Source organism: Convolutriloba macropyga, chromosome 3 (assembly GCF_964194025.1).
Source record: "Convolutriloba macropyga chromosome 3, txConMacr16.3, whole genome shotgun sequence".
NCBI lineage: Eukaryota > Metazoa > Xenacoelomorpha > Acoela > Convolutidae > Convolutriloba > Convolutriloba macropyga.
Genome location: NC_134470.1, coordinates 77,706,848 through 77,727,971, shown reverse-complemented (window position 1 = coordinate 77,727,971; position 21,124 = coordinate 77,706,848). Strand labels below are relative to the sequence as shown.

Sequence of the window (21,124 nt, the reverse complement as noted above, 5' to 3'; positions counted from 1 at the left end):
GTAGTGGAGTGATATTCTCCAAAACCGAGCGAGCTGTTGTCAGAATAAAATGAAGAATTTAGCTTAGCTCCATTATCGAGTGTTCATTCCTTTTAACGTTTCCTGATGTTGATAATCTTTCATGTTAAATGAGGTTGAAATAGGTAGAACTCGCTGCCCAATACCCACCAACACTTGTTCACGTATTTTCAAATTGAAGCGGCCTGAACGAATTGAACCCTTAGAACAAATCATATCTTCCAACACTGTTACTCTTTCATTATTACCAACATTTCAGCCTAACATTTTCATTTTTTCACTCCAATTTAAACTCGCTGAGGTTGAAAAATTGGAAAATTCTCCCCCTCTTGAATAACAGTCAATGGGCTATTCCCAAGTGCAACAGGAGGACAACTGAAATGTCCGCGTGAATTTTTGAACAATCCGGGGTACCTCGCCCTTTCTCTCTCTTTCTTTCTTTCTCTTTTGCAGATAGTTAGATAGATAGCTTGCAACCTACCTCTACTATGGTAGTAATGTTCTACCTGGAGTTATAATGACTGTGTGTGTTTGGCTGCTATTTTTAGTCGCTCAGCTTTTTAGGCTTGATTTAATTTTCAGCCTTGAATATGTTGTGCTCTAAAATATATCTAGTTATAACTAAATTTCCTCACTTTTTTCCCATTATGCCTCATATCCTTGGCGCCGCTACTGTGAATTGTAAGTGTGTTTTGTTTTCAAGTTAGAATAATTCTTTGCTGAGATCTGGATTCACAGCTTTTATTGAAGATTGAACGTTTTAGTTTGAGTTGACTAATTTTTGTTATTTTAACTCCGGTTTAATTGTTTGGTTTTTTATAATCCAGGCCTGTTGAAAAGCGTTTCGTTTGTGTTTAACTAAGTCAACTTGGCACTTTCAGAAGGCGTCAGATTTTTGATGGCTCTTGTGGTTTATGGCTTTGTTTTTTATGATAATAAAATCGTGTTCTGTCAATTGATGTTTGATATATAGTGTGGTAGTTTTACACGTTTATTACAATAGGTTGAAGGTTTGAGCAATTCTGCTTGCATTAGTGCTCAGGCTGACATCAACGGGACTTATTTGGTCATTTATAACCAAAATTAACCAAATTATATTCAACTCGCTTTAATCAAACGGAGCCACACGCTTTGATCGAGTACGATCAGTTTGTGTTTCTCGTTATTTTGTATGATTTGATGATTAGAGCATCAAGCCCCCGTCCAATTTCAATTTGGCTTTTAAACCGATGAGATGTATATTAAACTGCAGTCTTAGCTCCAAACTCAAGTTTCAACTCTATCTCAAATCGAATCAGCTTAAGTATCTATGCTCAGCTGCACATTCTGGCTACTAATTTAATCACCAGAATTTTTACTTGAGAAATTACATAGACCTAAATTGAGTTATTGCTGTTGTTCTTTAGTTTTAATTGGTTTAAAAAAGCTTTATTTATTTTCAGATGTGCAATATTGATGATAACACTGTGCTGCAAACAGCAGTCTGCTGTTCTTAGTTGCAACGAACGGATACGGCTGTGACAGAAAGGAATCATCAAAAATTTGCAATCGGATTTGGAACTTTTTGATCTCTCTCTGTGCTAAGATTACCTCAGCTCATTTAGTCTTAATCGTAGCTTATTTCGATAGATATCTTCTGTCATTTGGTTATTATTCGACAGTTTAACTGTATTTCTTACTTTTCGTTCTTTACAATTTTGTTACTTATATTTGCATTTGATTGAGCCTGGATAAGACGGACCTAGATTTGTATTACGTAATGTCGCAGACAAGACGTGAATTGTAGTTACGCAATAGTTGAGTGCGAGTGTTGCATAACTCACTCGTACGTGGTCACGACTGATGATGGGACGAGAGGCTGACCAGGTGGTGGCGAAGTTGAATTACATCCCCAGTGGACTTCACGAATTGCCACTCTACAAGGGAGAAAAATTGACAGTAGTCGATGCCACAGGTTGGTCATTGAAGATGGGAAATCTGGCAATTACTCGAAAGAGGTGAAGAAAATCGGAATCTATAGGAAAAACGGGAAGGCTCGTTCCGATCCCGATAATCCACATTTGTGGCTTGTCTACCAAATTAGGAAGAGAGAAAACTTTCACAATTCACACAATGTTTGAGAATGGTGTATGAGTACAAGAAATTGTTTGAAACTGAAACCAACCTTAATCTGAATTAAAAAATGCCGTATTAGAAGGCGATGAGACAAACAACAATCAAATGAAGAAATTTACGATCAAAAATCAGTATATTTTAAAAACCACTTAAAAACAAAGCCAAAACAGCATCAGATAAAACTTTAACTAAAAATAGCTTGTACTTCACTTGAAATGAACGAAAAATACAGCTAAAAACAAAAGTTCAATTAATGTTTGCGAGGAAACGGCATTGAAGACGTTAAAACCATAATACACTCACTAAAAGCTTAATGTATGTCCAATTGCGACTTCTTTTAACGCCTATGGGACCTACCATTAATGTGATAATGTGACAAGACAACAAAAAACTTCAAATATAGGCAAATATCTAAATCACAAAATTTTTATGAAAACTCGTGGCATCAAAGCCATAAGACCAGTTGTTAAAAGAAAAACACGATAAAAGTTTAAATTTTATTTCACTAGAAAGAGGATGACATCTGTCTTTGCTGAGACTAAGCTACAAGTTGAGAGACACAAGGTAAAATTTGCAAATTTAAAGTGTTTTGATTTTTTTCAAACCATTTTTTTTTTTAAAAAAACAACCATAAGCTTTCAAATAGAAACTACTAAATCGATTTACTAGAACTCAAAACTTCACAATTTTACGAAAATAGTGTTTTACGAAGCCATAGCTGGTAACTAAGAGGATTCTATTTGTTCACTGGAGTCCCATTTGAATACCAATAGGTTTTGAAGGGATTGTTCGAAAGACAAAAAGAACCTCAAATATATATTAATCAGTATCAAAATCTCAGAAATTTTTTTCTGATAACACAGTGTAAAAGCCATAAAATAATCAGTTAAAACCAATAGAGCAATTAATGTTTGCTTCACCAGGAGGGAAGTGGATGGAGCCTGTCATTAATTAGAATGTTTCAGGCCATTAAAGTCATAAGCCATTAACTGATAGATTTATATTTGTTCACCTGGGCCCTGTTTGGACATCATTAGGGCCGGTTTTTGGGGAATCTGAAAAGAAAAACAAAGAGAAGCACAAATAATTACCAGTTTCAAAAAATTTTGCTAAAAAATCAATGTCAAAGTCATGAAAACATCAGTTAAAACAGAACCAATGAAATTTAATGTTTGCTGCACAGAGAAAGTAGATGGGACCTGTCTCGAATGGGACTAAGTTATAAGTTGGCAAAAACTATAGGCTATTCCAGAAACTTCATTAATGTTTATTGCTTATTCTATCAACGCCAATGGGAATCGTCACCAATGTGTTAATGTGACAAAACAAAAAGGAGCCTCGGAAATGGTCACTCCTTTGATATTTTTTTTTGATAGTTCGTAAAAATCCTTTTTTGATAATTCGTAAAAATCTTTTTTTGATAATTCGTAGTGTCAGCTTAAAACCATTATAAAAAATGAAACCGCTATAAAGGTCAAATTTAGTTCATTGGGAAGAGGATGCAACTTAAGGTACAAGTTGAGAGACATAGATAAAATTGGCAAAGTTCGAAAATCACCAATAAACAGATATTCAGATTTATAAGGCCCGGTAGTTATCAACTGAAAGAATTATATGGGTTCGCTGATATGAAGCCAGTTGGGTCGTTTTTAAATGATACTGTAATGAGGCTGCAAAACGAGCAGCAGCGAAAACGCTTCGTCGAAGCCATAACAATTAGCTTTTCTCGGGAAACATGTTCAGTTGGCCTCATTTGTACGTAAAGGGGTTCAGTCATTGTTTGAGCCTTTATATGAATTTGTGGTCTGTAATTAAGATAAAAAAATAAAGTGCGAAAATATTTTTCAAAATGACAGCGCCCCAATGCAATGCAAAAAATCTTGTAAAAATCCACGATTAGACCCAAACTATCATTGATATTGCTGCTTGTTCGTTTAAAACTCATATTGATTCAAGTGTTTGCAAGATGAATAATTTCGCAAGCATCATCAAGATAAATATGCTTTTTGGATAATTATCAATATAAGTTAAAGGAAAACAGGCAAAAAACAGAACCTTTTTTGTCAATTTTTTGGGGAAAAGTGTGAGTTGTGAAAAATTTAGCCAAAATGTTTACTATAAAAGTTACATCGCCTTATTCATATTCAGCAATTAAATATGTTAGAACTATATGAAAACTATTTTTAAAGGAAAATCATTAACACTAATGTCAACAATTTTAACAAATTTTAGCAGCAATTTAACACAAAAACTTTGCAACAATTGCAGAAAAATGTGAACAAAAACAACGTATATCAATCGAATGTAAACAGAAATTTAATCCTGAACTCCGTTGAAAAAAAAAATTAAAAAACCTAAATTATATATTCTACGCTGGATGGGCTTTTAGTGATGCTACTCGCATCTATCTTCTCTCTGTTCTTGTAATATATCGATTTGACAAAACTTTCTGAACGAAAAAACCAGTGTATCATATAGTTCTCTTCCACCTACTAAGGTGGGGTCCGAACAATGAGATGAAGCTGATTTTCAAATATTTTTCATGTCTATCAATGGTCCTTGAGAAATTTTGAGCTTCTGTGGTGAGCACAGGGTAGTCAAGTACACATTACTCATAAAAGACATGAAAAAGTTTTTTCTGCCTGTAACGAACAAATTCAAAAGATGCATTATAATTGTTATTAAAGTACTGATTGAAATATTAAAGTATTAAGCCAAACAACCCAAAAAATTAAAAAGTCTTCAAATTCTCGAATAAATTATGTGATTGATGATGCCTTCGGCTGATTTTTTTCACACTGTCTGAGTTTCTAATTTAATATTATTATTATAGGTTTACGCGCCATTTACAAACTCAAAACTGCTTTCAAAGTCAAATATTAAATTAAAAAGTTTTGATTTTTTTCCGATAATCAAACTCATGGGGTATTATTTTCATTTCCAATATACGAGGCCATGTTGCCAAAATATCTGTTATAACTTATAGAAAACAAATGTTTTGAGTTACAAGCAATTTGAGAGTGTTAAACAACGAACAAACCAAACGCCTTAGTGGTAAATGAAATGTATTTTTTTGCTGTTTAACCAGCAATTTATTGTGTGGAATTTAGTATAACGGATGATAGTAACTTGTTGCAGTTTAAACGGGATAATAAAAATGTTGTGTTCTGGGAGGTAAACAAACGTTTTTCTGCTAAATTTGCCTTGACGTTTGTCACATCTGCTGACCATAATCTTAACTCCGATGCCATATGTGATGGTCGACCGCTGGATCGCTGTTCGTCAGTCTCACTGAAGCAAAGCGAATCAGCGGCCGGCAATCACTTGCTGCATCAGAATTAAGATTATGGTCAGCAGATGCGAAGAAAACGTCAGGGCAAACTTGACGAAAAAATTTTTAATCACCTACCATTTTTTGAAAAAAAATTGTGCGAACAAAATTTTTGTTCACCTACCATTTTTTTATCCTACAAAATTTTTATCATTCTATTTAAACTGCAACAAGTTAATATCATAAACTTACCGTGTTAACTTAGAGGAGCCTCCTTTGATTCCATTTGCTCGGGGCACAAAAAGTATTTTTGAAGAAGTTTGTAATAAGATGACTATATGAAGTTTAGTTATTGTGAGACTTGTGTATAGCTTTCGTGGACAGTTTAAATGAAAAAATGGAGATGGTTTTTTAAATTCAGCTGTTTTGTTTTGTTTATCCTGGCTTTCAAAACTTCAGACGGATTGCTGGTTTTTTATTATGGAGATTTTTGAACCTAATCGTGTTTCCTTCATTTTGCTTTATGGGGTGTTGGTAGCTTTGTTGCGTGCTTAAATTTGAATGTTTCTTTTTCTGTCAGTGTATTTTGACGAATACCTTTTGACGTATGTTAGTTTGAATTTATGTTTGCATGTATGTGTTTTGGCATAATTGAAGTGATGAAGTTTTGTTGTTATTCAAAACTTTTAACATTCGGGTTTTACTAAAAGAAGCTTTGGCGTAGTGTTTTACTTGAAGTTGAACAAAGTTTGCTTCAAGGTGATTCTTTTTTTCTTTTCAGTAATTGAAATTTGTATGGTCGCAAGTTTAATTGCTTAAAATTTAGATAAAAAAATTGAATGATTAAGTTTCAAACTGTTGCAGCAGTTTAGATTATTTTTTTAGATATAGACAATTTTATCGCGCGGCCTTTTTATTGGGCATTTGAGCTGAAGCTAACGGTAGGCTGTAATTCAGCATTTGTTTGTTGTGCATTTGTTTGTTGTGTTTAGGCGAGTGGTGGCGAGTGAAGAATGCTCTAGGACAGACTGGCCTTATTCCTGCCTCCTACATCAAAGTCAATGGGGACTCGTTCCTCTCCAGACTATTTAGACGCAGCTCCAAGGGCAAAAAGGCAGAACAGAAACACCAGCAAGAGAGGAAACAGCGCCCCAATGTTGTTCCAGATATATCCACCCCTCACAGTGTTTCACAGGGTACGAGTAATTACAGAAAGCAATGTGAAGGGTTTTCAAGTTATGACAGGGAACACAAGGCTGTTTTACCTTGTAAGCTAGTTATTAAGCTAGTTTTTTCTACTCAGTCAGATTTAAGCTAGTTATTAAGTGTTTGCTTAAAATTTATTCTGTTGATCCAAATGAACAAATGATTTAATCCGTATGTTGTAACTGGAAGTTAAATTGAAAAAATAGAGTACCCATATTACTCAAGTTCGCTTATTGAATTATTTCAGTGGATTCACTAGAAAGAGTTGACTATGTGCATGTTTGTTGTTATCTCCATGTTTTTGGCATACGAGTAATTGAAATTGAGGTTTTATTTTGACATATTCAACAATTTAGTTCAACCGGATTACTTCAACAGGCTAATATTTTAAGTTTTTTTATAGCTGCGAAGCTGTAAGCTGAGCGTAGCTATATTGCGGTGATCTTGGTTTTTTTACAATTCAAAGAATTTGAATTGTATTGGGGCGCTGTCTTTTTTTTAAGATCTGTTCACACATTTTCATGATTTTTGAAGTCAAATTGGAGTGGTGATTTTGGTCACGCCGAAACAGGAAGTGGAGCGAAAAAGCGAGTGGTTTTGCGGCGTGATTTTTTTTCGCTCTAATTTTAAAGTAAAGTGAGAAAACGGCGTTTGAACAAAAATTCGCTTTCTCGCTAGTGGTTTTTTTGTTCACATGCGGCAATTTCACTTTGGTTTTTACTATTTTTTTCAATTTTTTGGATAGGATTTTTTTCTAAATGTTTTTCCCAATCCATTCATAGTTCATTCCATGTCTAGTTTTTTGTTTAGTTAAAGAAAATTCTTTGAATTGTGCGTCAGGACTTGTCATGCTATGTTTTTTTGTTTCGTCGTCTGACGCTCTTTTTTCGTTTTACATTTGTTCACACAGCAAAGCTGAAAAAGTCAAATTTTCTGAATGACTTCTTCCTCTCATTTACGGCATTTGCGCGCGTGACGTCATTTCTCACTCGCTTTAGCGAGAGTTTTTAGGTTATTTGCGTGATTAGATTTTGATCATACGTGACTTACCTCACTCAATAAAATGACTTTTGCACTTTAAAACTTAAGTTTAAATTGAATTTGTTTAAGGTCAAAGGAACTCATATGTGCAGTAAAGGTCCCTAATAAGAGGCTTCTGTGGAATGAATTTTAACAAGATTTATTAATTTATCGCTGAATGTTTTTTAGCCTAGTTTTTTGAACGGCGTCGATTTTTTTTTTCAATTTAGATCTGTATCTGTTTCTATCTCTATTATATGGCACGCAGGTCTATTGTTTCGCAGCTATTCCGGCAATCTGCCGGCTATGTTTAAAGTATTTTCAAATCATTACTTCAACAGAATGATTTGAAGTATTTTTTTGTTTCAAGTATATTTAACCGTGTGGTTATAATTTTAATTTACTTGTTGCAAAAAAAATATGTTAAAGAATATGTCAAATGAATTCTTGAATAATGTGCAGAAAAAATTGTAACGTTTTTGATTGATGAAAGTTGTTCTTTAGGAGGGTGTCTGGGCTCTGACGAGAAATTTCCTCCCCCAAGTGGATCGGAAGATGAGCCAAAGCCATTTCAAGAGAGCACCCTGATGCCTAAGTTTGTCAATCCTGCCAGTAATAAGCCCTCGGATAATTACTTCGACACCACCTTCGAGAACAACCAGACTTCACATCACGAGTTGGTTGACTTCATTGCTAAAGTCAGGTTCGTACTTTTTAGCTTGTTAGATACTGTAATGTAACAATTTATCGGAAATCATTTTTTTTTTTTGGGGGGGGGGGGGGGTTGGGAGCGAGAACAGGAGAAATACCTCGAAAGGTTTCTCCAAGAAGGTAGCGACATTTATTCCATTGTTGATGCGAACTGAACTGATAATAAAAAACAATGATCTGCTGAAGTCGGTTTTATTAAATGGATATTTTTCCGATTTTGCTCATTTCTAATGCCTGGAGGGGTGAATTGTTTGTAGTCAAGCAACAGAGTACGGGATAAAAACGAAAGGATTATTCTGAAAGTACCCAAATTCTCACTTTCTTCCAATTTCCCGCCAAATGGCTGATAATTATCAAATAATAAATTTTGGTAATAAATAATTAATTCTGTTTTGTAAAGATCCTATCAAATTAATTAAGTTTTGATCAGATTCATAATTAAAATAATAATAATAATAATGGATGCTTGGATGATTTTTGTATAATAAAAATTTGTTCTACTTGGGTACACGCAACTCTGCTCAATGTTAAAATTAACAGTTCCGAGGTCGAAAAATTGAAAAACTGCAACTTTCTAAGATTTTATTCTCTGCAATCAAATTTCAAGTCTTCAATTTGTAAGTTGAAGTGGTTTTTACTGTATCAAATTAATTACATTAATCTTTCGTATGTATGTATACCTTCGTGATAAGGCTAATTTTTGGAATCATTTTCTTCCCTGAGATCTTAGCTGGCTAGCATTCATTTCGATCGATTTAGGATTCTTTGCAAAATGAACCCATGAAATTTTTTTATGTCGGCATGTTATAAATTGAAGTTTTTATGTCTGTGACTTTTGTATGTTGCAGGTATACATACAAGTCCCAGCGAGCAGATGAGCTTGACCTTAAACCTGGCGAAGAAGTCACAGTCCTGGAGAGGGCGAGTGATGGCTGGTGGAGAGGTGTGAACAAGGCCACCCAACAGGCTGGCTGGTTCCCAAGCAACTACGTCATCCAGCAGCCCTTCTCTTCCTTTGGGGGAGGGGGAGGTGGTGGAAGTGAAGAGAGCAGTAAGCGTGATTCTGTAGTGTGTTGTGGGGGATCTAGTTCGAGTGGTGCTAACAACGTGGCAAATGGTTAGTCAGTCTGTCTTTGACTTTCACTAAGAAATCAGACATGAAAGTTTAGATAGGTTGTTAACGGTTTTTTTAAATCCTTCGACTGTCGTAGATACCTTCATTTATCTGAGCAACTCCATAACTCCCATAGGAAAAGCAGTATCTATTCTGCCCTCAAAACTTGATGCGCAAGTTTTAACAATTACAAGTGCAATTTTTTTTACTTGGCAACGTGCTGCAAAAACTAACTGTAATTGAAGAAGAAAAACTTATTTATCCTTTATAGCATAATACAAAATTTTGATTGTAAGCAAGGAGTGAATACAATTGATACCCAGAAAGGACAAGAAACGGGGCTCTACGACCCTCACTAACCCTGGCCTATTAACTCCTGAACTCATTAAAATTTTCAACCTAGGAGGGAAATTAAAAATTCAATCTCACGCGAATTGGATTCATAAACAGCACGCGAGGCAGAGTAGATCCAAAAAGATTTCTGCAATAAACCAAATAGTCGACTGTAAATCTGCTAAAACTACCTAATGTTTTAACTGATATTCTGTTTGTAATTTAGTGGGAGCGGTGCCCCTGATCCAGGGAGTCGCCATCTCCTCTTACCAGCCCAAAAACCAGCTGGAACTGCGCATCAACCAGGGTGACCAGCTCAACATTCTTCGGGAGAATGGACACAGCTCCAACTTCTGGGAGGCCAGCAATCAATCCACAGGGGGCCAGACTGGACTGGTGCTAAAGAATTTTGTCCAGATCACCACACCGCCATCCCAGACAACTCCCTCCCCCCACCCACACTCACACGCCATTGCTATGTCGTTAGTCTCTTTACCTTTTTAGTTTAGATTAAGTTGGCATCAGTTTAATTACTTCAATTTTGACAAGCTAACTTCTCTTCAGAGGTATTGTTTTTAATTGCTCTTGAACGAAGTTCATAGCAATTATTGTAAACGTGTGTGTCTTTTTTATGCAAAATTTTTGCTTGACAGTTCTGACTTTTCGAGTGACTTTTACGCCCTTGACTTTTTGCATTTCGCGTGATCTAAAATTCTCTCTCAATCACAATTTCAAGAACTCAATTGGCGGCAATTTAATACTAAAAGTCAATTGAAAAGTGCGCCGAAACTGCTGCCATTTTTTACCTTAAATATTAATAGTGGTATATGTTAACATCTAATGCGGTTATTTGAAGCCCACCATTGAACTTCTTAGTTCTTAGGCTCCTCCCCCCCCCCCCCCCCCGCGGACTGAAGCAGGCTGCAATTGATTAGAGCTCCCACTAGTCGTTCGAGAGCAATTCTTCCGACGTTTAGTCGGTTATGTTTTTTATCAAATTAGAGTTGGTTTCCTCGAATCTTTTTGCAACTTGTATAATCAATTCGGTTAAATGTCTGTACAAAATGTAGCACAGCTTAAGCTCTTAAGACTTATTAAACCTTCATCAATCATGCCAGAAATCTTATGTATAAAGAACACCTCACTTCCAACGTTTACATATCTTACTCAATCAATACTTTCTGATTGTGTTCGGACAAAACACCCCCAAATTGCAAAATGTTTATAGACAAAAGAATCGCAGACAAAAAGGGCAGTAAACGCAGACAAAATAGTCCCAAACAATATAGTCCCGAATAGATGTCGAAATAATTGTAAATATAATCTACAAACAATTAACAAACGTACTCTATGAGTTAAGCTTCTGAATATATTGTTTTTATTAATATGAATTAAGATTAAACCAAAAACTTGGTTCAAAATAAACAATTTGGCAAATCTATGTTGAAATCAGCTTAATGTTTGTTCAACGACATACAATCATATGAATAACTTTGTCAATTGGTGTGTATATGCTTAGTGGGGACTGTTTTGTGCGCTTTCTTGGGATTGTTTTGTCTGTTCTCGCTGTCTGATTACATAATGGCAACTCATATCGATAGAAGGTTTTAATTTGATTCCTATTTTCAGTCGTAACTACAATGGATCCAAGTCAAACCTTTCGACGCCCCTCTCTGTGTCTGTTGACTCCCCTATGAAGCAGCTGCAGCCATTCGGGGTGCTTCTGGACAACGAGCGAGATTCCCTCATAGGAGCTGCAGGAGCTATCGGTGGAGGAGGATCCTCTCTAGTTCTCCCATTCGAGCTGCCCCCCAGGATGGGCATGTTTAAGAACGAAGAGTGGTACTTCGGTAGAGTGTTCAGAACTCAGTGTGAGATCTTGTTCAAGTACTATGGTGACTTCGGAGACTACTTAATCAGAGACAGTGAATCAAATGTAAGAAAACATTGGAACATTGGTAATTCTGATTTATAACATGATCATTGTTTGTGGTAAATTTGAAATTTTAGCCAGCAATTTACATATCATAAATGGAAAAATATTAGTTAAAAAAATGGTTGCAAAACGTTGACTGGCGCTTAAACATCTCTGGAGTGACTGAAGCGTACTTTTTTCGTCCTACGTTAAACAATTTGATTTAAACTATTCTTAAACTTTTTTCATGTCGGTTCAGTGCCAAATTTAGAATATGGACTAGATTTTCAGGATGCTAGCAATCAGTGTACAATATTATTGCGATGACATTTTTGATATTGTGATTTATTTTGCCTGGTTAATAGCCGAGAAACGACAGCCTGTTTGTAATCTCATGGCTTGCATACAATATAAGCTGCGGTGGACTGTCATTGCTCAATAAGTGTAAAGTCGCGTTTCAACCTAGAGAAGAAACATACATTTTAATAGCCGCAAAGCTATAGCTGGGGCTATTACTGGCCTTCTCTTGGTTTTTTTACAATCCAACGTATTTGAATTGTATTGATATGCAGTCTTCTTATGATCTGTTTACTTTTTTGGCTTTTTCACATCAGTGAGATGTCAAATTAGAGTGGTGATTTTAATCATGTTGAAATAGTAAAGGGAGCAAAAAAGCGAGTAGGTTTTAAGCTTGATTTTTTTCAAGTACACTAAAAGTTGAATGAGACGATGGTATTTGAACAAATTTTATGCTTTTTGAAGCTATTTTTTCCTCGTACAGCAATTTGTCTGCTGTTTTCAGTTTTTGTTCTCTTAAGCGCTATTAATGTGATACATATGTATTCTCATTGTGTCTATTTGCTATTGATTAAACTTATCGAAGTGCAGCTATGGCTTTTTTCACTTTGACTTTGTCTTAAAATACTACTGAAATATTGATTTTTGCTCTTCGTTGATTTCTAATGACGAATAAATTTGCTAATGAGGAACAGATTTTGAAGTTAAGCTAGCAATTTACATAACATAATTGGAAAAAAAACGTTAATTACAAAAATTGGTTGCAAAAACGTTGAAGGGCGCCTAAAAAGGCGTCTGACCCATTTGACTTTCCGTCCTCAAAAACGGGATAAGCAGATAGCGCCCAGCGGGCATTAAGTGCTGGTAGAGCTTTTCAGCTCACTAGTCACCAAGTTTGTGATTCACATAAATTGTTTTGGAGACTTATGCTTATTGCGTGGGGGGTTCTTAGAGATTGCCCCCCCCCCCAAAAAGAAAAAACTCCTCCACATCAGTCCCCCCACTCCATCCCCCCAATCCCCACCTCTGCACATCGTTCAGGCCGTAAGGGCCCCGTGCAGACAAAGATCCCCCTCCCCCGGTGCAGCCTTCCGCGGCGCTCACCTCACGCCCTTTCAATTACTCTAAAACTACCCTCATTAAACCGTTGCTAGCTACTGACGACGCCTACTGCTCGCCGGTTGCTTGAGAGCAATTCGACGTTAGTCGATTGTGTTTGATTGTTTCACCTCAAAGCTGATTCTTCCTGTCAATTTGACTTTCATTGTTTTCAAGAAATATGGATTTTTTTTAAATCTAAGTGTTTTTGTTGCTCAATTTATTGTCTTTTCTCCTAATCTCCCTAATAACAAGTTTCGTCGGTTGCTAAGGATACCTAAATTAATCAAATATATCGTTTCGGTTTTTAGCTGTTTTTTCTCTGACTTACAAAAATCGTTGCTGTTCTTTTTTCCAATAATTTTACTGAATTTTCGAGTTTTGTTTCTATTTTTTGTAGAAGTTGCTGTTTTATGACAATTTGATTGGTAGCAGACTTCACCGGTTGATAATCAGTAATAGGTGGATTTAATTAGCTTGAGTTCATAGCAATCGTTAAATATTTTGAAACCTTCTTTTCGAAAAAGTTGATTTTTTGGTCTCAACTGTTTTCGTTTTTCTTGTGGTCTTATTGCTTAATCTAAAAAAATATAAATTCTTATAGGCCTTCAGCGCGGGTTAATTTTAGTCATTTTTTGGCTTCAACTTTTTGCTCTGATTTTCTTTCAATGAGATACCATTTGTTTTGAAGGTTTAAATGAGTTTGTGAAACTTTGCCGTCATAATTTTATTGTCCCTTTTTCAGCCATTAGAACTGCAAAAAAGTATTTTATGGCTGTTGAAGTTTTATATTCTGTTGTTTAGGGTTTTTACTTGTAATTGACGTTCTCTTAATTTGACGTGACTGACTTCCAAGTATTTTCTGCCAATTTTCTGAGGTTTTACCTCTTTTGTGCTTTCTCTCTCATTGACTGCGACAAGATTGTTGTATTAGGTACTAATTCTAAGGACACATATATATAGTCAATGTTTTCTTAAAATGTTAGTTTTAGGCATTCCTAAAACACTAAATCTTGGAGAAAGCAATTTCTTATTTGTTAGATTTTCTGTTCATATTTGCGCATATAGTGTCAGGGGCTTTGTTGACTTTATTTGTTTGATGTCGCTGTAAACTTTTTGACAGGTCATTAATTAATTCAATTTTTTTATTCCAATTGAGGACTTTTCCTGCTATGGTTTTTTTGTTTCGTCGTCAAGATTTTTGTTAGGACCATATGACGTCACAATCACTTCAAATCTGCTTTTTGTTCATTTAATCATGCAGTTTGAACTTAATTACGTGCGTGATTTTTAACTCTCATTGGAGCAAATTTTTTTGCGTGATTTAGTTTTCGGTCACATGTGTGTCTCAAAAATGACTTCCTCGCTTTGAAATTGACTTTTCTTTAATTAAAGGGATCTTACTCAATCAAAGAGGGCTCAACTGAATGTGCATCACTCTATTTGAGTGCTGCTAATAGAGGCAACAGTAACTTATGCAGATTCTTAATGAAAATATGACATCTTATCCTTTAATGAAAAGAGTATTTGTCTGTCTTTTTTGCTGTTTTTTTAGGCTGCAGATTTATGAAGCTATTGCGGCTATTTTCTGGCAATCTGACTTGCTATGTTTGAAATGAATTCAGATTAAACCAAAACTTGATTCAAAATAAACAATTTGGCAAAACTGACGGAATTTTTCACTCTTTCTGGTGAGAGTTTTTTTTGTTGATTCTCGTGATTAAGTATTTGGTCACACGTGACTTTGTCGTCTTCAAAAATGACTTCCTCACTCTGAAATTAACTTTTCTTTACTTTAATTCAAAGTGGAAAGATCAAGTGAGTGCGTGCCCCTCTAATTGAAGGTTATTTGGGAGCAGCTAATAGAAGCAGCAATACGTTTACCAGATTCCTAATCAAAATATACGTCTTAGCATTTAATAAAAAGAAGCTCTCCTTATTTTTTATGATTTGATGATTAGAACATCAAGCCCCCGTCCAATTCAAATTTGACTTTTCAAACAATGAGATGCATATTAAACTGCAGTCCTAGCTCCAAACTCAAGTTGCGACTCTATCTCAAATCAAATCAGTTTTCTGAATTTTCCTGTTTTTGGAACTTAATTTTCCATTTTTTTAAAGGTTTTTACAGTGGTCATTTTTTGGGTTTTGTTAGCTGTTCTGTAGATTAATAAAGTGATTTATTGAGTTGCACTTGCTGCCCACTTTAGTAGATTTGAGCATCCGTCAGACATTAGCCCTGTTATGTTTAGATATAGATTTTTCCTGTGTACACTAAAGGAAACTTTTAGAAGTATATAGATTTCTGTTGCTCGTTTTCCAATTTCCTCGAACAATCAATAGCTCGAAAAATCCAGACTATTTGAAAATTATACAGCCTTGTATTTTAATTTTGTGCTTTTCTTTTACAGCCTGGAGACTACACGCTGTCTCTGAAAGCCAACATTAAGAATCGCCACTTTCTCATCAAGTCAATCTCGGCTGCTGCCGTTGGTGGAACCAGTAGACTCAAAATAGGCAATAAAGACTTCCCAGCCATGGGCGACCTCCTCAACCACTACAAGAGCAACGCCATCTTCACCGATGTCAACGGGTCCAGACTAGTTCTCATCAAGCCTCTCAGGGTCCCAGGACGCATCACGTGATCAAACAGCCAAATTATCAACTGTGAAAAGCCCTCAGTTCGTCAATCTATCCCACAGTCTTTTGGAAGAAACTCTGTCTACAAGAGAGCAAATTATTAGAACTGGAATAGTTCCTGATGGAATTCGATTAACACTATTTGGACTGATATCAATTAAAATGGCAACAAAGTATCTATGAGGAGGAAAATTGATAGTGTCTTAGCAAATTAACAAAAAACAAACCTAAATTTGAATTTCTCTTTGCTTTTGATGCGTCTCTAATTTTGTGGTAAAGTCTGCCTGAAAGGGGAGAAAATGGAATGAATTACGGTTCGTGGAGCATATTATTGAACGTCCTCAGCTGTACAATGCTGTCCTCAAAGACTTTATACAGATGCTTCTGAAAGTTAATTGGGTACCATTTTATTTCCATGCTCTCATTTACTTCACTCGACCTCTAGTAATGTTAAAATCTATTAAACGCTCAATTTAGTATGAAAGATTTGTTTAAGCCCGACCGGGTTTAAACAAAACAGCTGTGTGGATTGAGTGAAGCAAAGATTGTTTCTTGTGCAACTGCGCTATTCATTTAAATTGTGAAGCTTCAAGTATGCTGTTCCAAATGATAGACATTCTTGATACAAATTGTTTTCATTTCTTTCAAATAAAATTTTCCCAATTCAAAGCAACAACAGATTAAAATCGGGAATTGTGTTTTTAATTGCTCTCGAACGAAGTTCAAAGCAATGAGTGCAAACGTATGTGTTGCGGGTTCGAACCCCTACCTAGTCAGAAGGTTTTTGGTCCATAGAAGTTTATCTAGCTCATGCGACCTTCTAAAATTGTTTGCATCGCTGGTCGTTCGAGAGTAATTTGTCTGACTTAGTCGGTTTATGTTTTTCTTTTCAGAATGAGAAGTCCGGTTGATAAATTTATTGCTACTTCTGTAACTTGATTTTCACTGGAGCTATCCATCTCTTCAACTATTTTTTGTATATGTGAACTTACGTCTGCTGGGCTTAACCCGTTTTCAGTTTTTCTGGTGTTTTAGAAAATAGTTGTGCTATAGATATATATTTAATCCTTTCTTTTGCACTTATCTGTTTTTGAAAGCGACATGAAACTTTCCATGTCTTTGTCAAAACAGGCGCGATAATAATATCGGCAAGACGTTCAAAAATACGAGAGTTGAAATTATTCAAAGATGTTAGTAAATTTTTGCATTTTCCAGATCTGAAATCTAGTAGTAATCGGCTCAGCAATTATGTACGTACAGCTTGGAGATTCAACTTAAGAAATGGAGCTGAATCGGTTTATAAGAGAACTTGAAATTAATTCGCATCTGTCTTTTCGGGCTCGAGGAAGGAGTATTGGTTTTCTTCACAGATTTTTTTAGGTGAAGAGCATTTGATCACGACTCGAATTTTGACTTCTTTCTTTTCCCACACTGACTTTGTTTCCCAGAAATTAACGTTTACAAAACGTTTGGATTGTTTCTGATGTACTCTAGCTGGTATGATTCTATGATTCAATGTAAAGGTCATTGTGAGTTGAGAGGTTTGGAGTCTATCAGTCACGCCCCTCCCCCAACCCATCTATTCCACGTACCCGTAACCCTTCACCAATACGCGAAGTCTTACCAGTGAAAATTATTAGTAATTGCTCGCAAACGAAGTTTATAACAATTATATTAGTCCTGTTGTTCTTTCTTTGTTATGTGATTTTTCGTGCTTCCAACTTTTCCTCTGATAGTTTTTTTTTTCGCCTGACCATTTGACTCTTCGTACTCAAAATGAGATGCACAGCTCTCTGACCAGTTAAAACTTTAATAATATCTAAGTGCACAAAGTACAATTACGCTACCAGAACGTCTGAGAAGACGTAAAATCATAGATTGAGAGGAAGTTTTGGCGTTTTAGAACGCCCCTCATTACCCGCGATACCCCCCACGCACGCGAAAGTTTCCCTGACACTTTTTCGCACGCACTTCTCCGCTTTACCAAATCCTCTCAGCTAGTTACTGACAAAGCCAACCACTCGACAGTCGTTTGAGAGCAGTTAGCCGCCGGTTATGATTGAATTAATTGCTCTCGAATGAAGTTTTGTTTGTACGCAAAGTATATTGTTGGTACGCAATTTTTATGCTGGACTATTGTGAACTTTTAATGACCTTTTTGCTTTTGACTTTCGTTTTGCGTGAATTAAATTGTTTAATTGCTTCCGCACAACGTGTAAACATCTTACGTGATCTAAATTGCTTTCATTTCAAATTTAAATGTTTACATAAAGGCTACCGTTGGCGAGGAAATAGCAAAGTTGGAATAGCTTAGTGGATAAGGGAAAGGACTTCTTTGTGGGAGGTCGCGAGTTCGAGGCCGACTCGGTTCGGTATTCGCACCCATTAAAAAGTTCTATGCTACACTCCTTCTAAATTAAATTGACCGGCGTGTCCTTCAGGAGCTATTCATCCGATACTATTTGTCATTCTCAATTGTATGCAGTTGAACCCATTTGAGCGTCAGCAGTTTTTTTACTGAATTGGAATTTAAGGTGACCGGAGTATTTTTAATTGCTCTCAAGCGAAGTTTAGTCCTGTTGGTCTTTTTTATGCGATTTTTTTGCTTGACCGATTTTTCGTCTGATCCATTTGACTTTTCGTCCTGAAAAACGCAATAAACAGGTAGTGCCCAGCGGGAACTAAGTTTCATTAGAGGCCCTTCGCCGCGTTTAGTAATCCTTCAAGTGCTTAGTGTGGTGAAGCTACTGTATTTCAATGTTAAAAGGTCATTTTTAGTTTGAGTCCAAAATGTTGCAATTTTTCGATTTTTTATTAGACCATTCTAAAATTAAGGCTGATTAAAGTTGATAAAGGTCTTTAGCAAGACATCAGTACTTTTTATGACCTTTTTACGAGCTAAATGTTTTGGTAATCCAAACAAAAACACCCAAATTTATACTCATTTTCACAATTTTTTCAACCTTTTCGAAAATTTGTCATTTTTTTGAGTTTTTCAGCCCTAGATGTCAAGGAACCTCCCTACTTTTTGATAATACGTCACTGTATAGTTTCTAGTGTTAGTGGAATGATTTTCAGTTTTTGACATCACAAATTAGCATTTTTTTTTACCAAACTTGCAATTTTTTTTAAAATTTTTTTGACCTTTCCAGACCCAAGGCCCTGAAAACCTCCTTAAGGGTTTGATAAAAACTTAAGGGTTAAGTTTCTTAAAATTTTTTATTGGCCATGGGATAGTTTTAAACTTTTTAATATCACCAGTTTTAGCATTTTTTTTTTGGATAAAAATGCAGTTTCAAGTTTTTTTTGAAAATTTTAGTCATTTTATAGATTGTTCCAGCCTCAAGAGCCGAGGAGCCTCTTCTAGGTTTTGATAATAGTTTACTGTACAGTTTCAAGAGGTAATGGAATTTTGTCAAGAATTTAACATCACGCGTTTTTGTATTTTTTGACCAAACTTGCAATTTTAGTCAATTTTTTTGTCATTTGTCATTCAGGTTTTTTTCGGCCTCAGGGGTCAGAAAACCTCCGTTAGGGTATACTAATAAGTTACTGGAAAGTTTTTATTTGTCATGGAATAGTTTTAAACTTTCTTCTATCAAAAATTCTAGCAATTTTTTGATAAAACTAGCTATTTTCTGTTGTTTTTCTTTTTTAGGTTTCTCCAGCCTCAAGAGCCAAGGAACTTCCTCTAGGGTTTGATTGTAAGTTACTGCATGGTGTCTAGATGTAGAAATAAGGTTTATGGGTCTTTATGAGCCAGTGAAACTATTTAAGGCTTAAAATAGGGTTACTGGATAATCTCTTGAGACAATGAAATGATTCTGAAAATATATATATCACAAAATTTAGCAAGTTTTAAATTTGGCAATTTTTAAAAAAATTTTTTGAATATTTTTGTCTTTTTCTGAGTTTGAGGATCATTACTGGCCAACGAAACTCTTTAAGTCTTGCAGACAAATTACATGTCAGAACTCCACTGACAAAAATTGAGATTGTACCATTTTTCACTGCAAAATTTGGCAACTTCTCTTTTGCATTTCAGTTTTCTTATATGATATAATTCCTAACGAGTCGAATCTCATCATAGAAAATAATCCTAGCTCCTCTATCTCTCTCTGTAGGTTGGGTTTTCCTTTTTTTTCCTCGTTCACGTTTTTTCTCTCACGCGCGCTCTCTCTCTCTCTCTCTTCTCTCTCTTTTCTCTCTTCCTTAACTCTTTTGTTGATGCCGCAATTCAGCTGCTGTTAATGTGGCGTGATGTCATCTATTACCCTCACCTCACGCTCCTTCAATAAAGCTAAAGCTAGCCTCACTAAGACGTGGCTAGCTACTGACGAAGCCAACCGCTCTCCGGTTTGAGAGCAATTCGCGCGACGTTAGCCGGTTATGTTTTAATGTTTGATAGTCTATAATAAACTAATTGCGTCATTGAATATTGATTTGTGAAGGAACTTAATGCGTCTCTCTAATGCAGGCTATAATCGTATGGGTCACCCACAGTCGGTGAAAAGCAGCGTGTACGACTTTAGTCGGCAATATTTATTTGTGCTTTCTTATTTTTTAAAAATTACGGCTGATTTTTTCCACATCCTTTTGTTATACGATTTTTAGTAGCATTTTGTAGAGTGGTAAATCTTGAAAGACCACTCTTTTTTTGTCTCAAAGATTTTTATCAGCTCTCATTGCTGATGTTCTTGTTTGCAAATGATGTCTTTGATTAAGATCAATATAAGATAAGAACAAAGAATTTTTATATGATGTCACATTAGGTTGGGTTTTTAGAGATTATATAATACGAGATCACTTCATATGTACCAGTCTAACCTGACAAATGATATAACAAATCGAAGGCAAAGATTTATACCTAAGACTTGTTTGAGCTCTAAGTCTCAATTTAAAGTTGTGGAGGCTGATTAAATTTAAATTAAAACGATTAAATTTATTAAATTTAAAATTCGTAAATACAAGCTTATTGATTATCTTGTTAATCAATCTAGGTTTTTTTTACTTGTCATGAGGAAGAGTTGGGTGCTGTCAGGTCCTCCGGTTTTGTTGTTTATTTTTAAAATACAATAAGAAAGAAAAGTTTAAGTTAGATTTTTAACATATTATTTGTTCAAGTTTCAACTAGTAAATGTTTTTGAAAAGCTTGAAAGAAAAAGAATGAGCTGTTGTGTGCAGCATTTATCAGGAACAATATTTTTTCCGTCTCTCGTCTGAGAGAATTTATACCTTCTCAGCTCATTTTGGGCCGTTAGGGAGCGAATCACACGCTCACGTTCATAGTGGTGGGATTCCTAGTTTTCCTATTGGCCATTACGGGCAAAAGATGAATTGTTTTTCATTTCACGGAATAATTATTGAAACTCTATAACAAAAATCA

At 35.5% G+C, this 21,124-nt stretch overlaps 1 protein-coding gene across 1 annotated transcript; it reads left to right on the top strand.

The window, feature by feature from the left end:
* Nucleotides 1-557: 557 nt before the first annotated feature.
* LOC142336479 (SH2/SH3 adapter protein Nck1-like) lies at nucleotides 558-16,414 on the top strand. The gene is made up of 8 exons (XM_075385353.1): nucleotides 558-699; nucleotides 1,461-1,972; nucleotides 6,397-6,600; nucleotides 8,135-8,333; nucleotides 9,190-9,458; nucleotides 10,015-10,270; nucleotides 11,418-11,724; nucleotides 15,510-16,414. The coding sequence occupies exons 2-8, from the start codon at nucleotides 1,861-1,863 to the stop codon at nucleotides 15,741-15,743; spliced, it is 1,581 nt and encodes a 526-aa protein (XP_075241468.1). The 5' UTR covers nucleotides 558-699; nucleotides 1,461-1,860; the 3' UTR covers nucleotides 15,744-16,414.
* The last annotated feature ends 4,710 nt before the right edge of the window (nucleotides 16,415-21,124 follow it).

What these genes read in the sequence shown, in the direction of transcription:
- LOC142336479 (XM_075385353.1), top strand. Translation starts at nt 1,861, where the DNA reads ATGATGGGACGAGAGGCTGACCAGGTGGTGGCGAAGTTGAATTACATC. An exon ending in GACTTCATTGCTAAAGTCAG is followed by an intron (nt 8,334 to 9,189) that starts GTTCGTACTTTT and finishes TGTATGTTGCAG; the next exon opens with GTATACATACAAGTCCCAGC. An exon ending in TGCTAACAACGTGGCAAATG is followed by an intron (nt 9,459 to 10,014) that starts GTTAGTCAGTCT and finishes TTTGTAATTTAG; the next exon opens with TGGGAGCGGTGCCCCTGATC.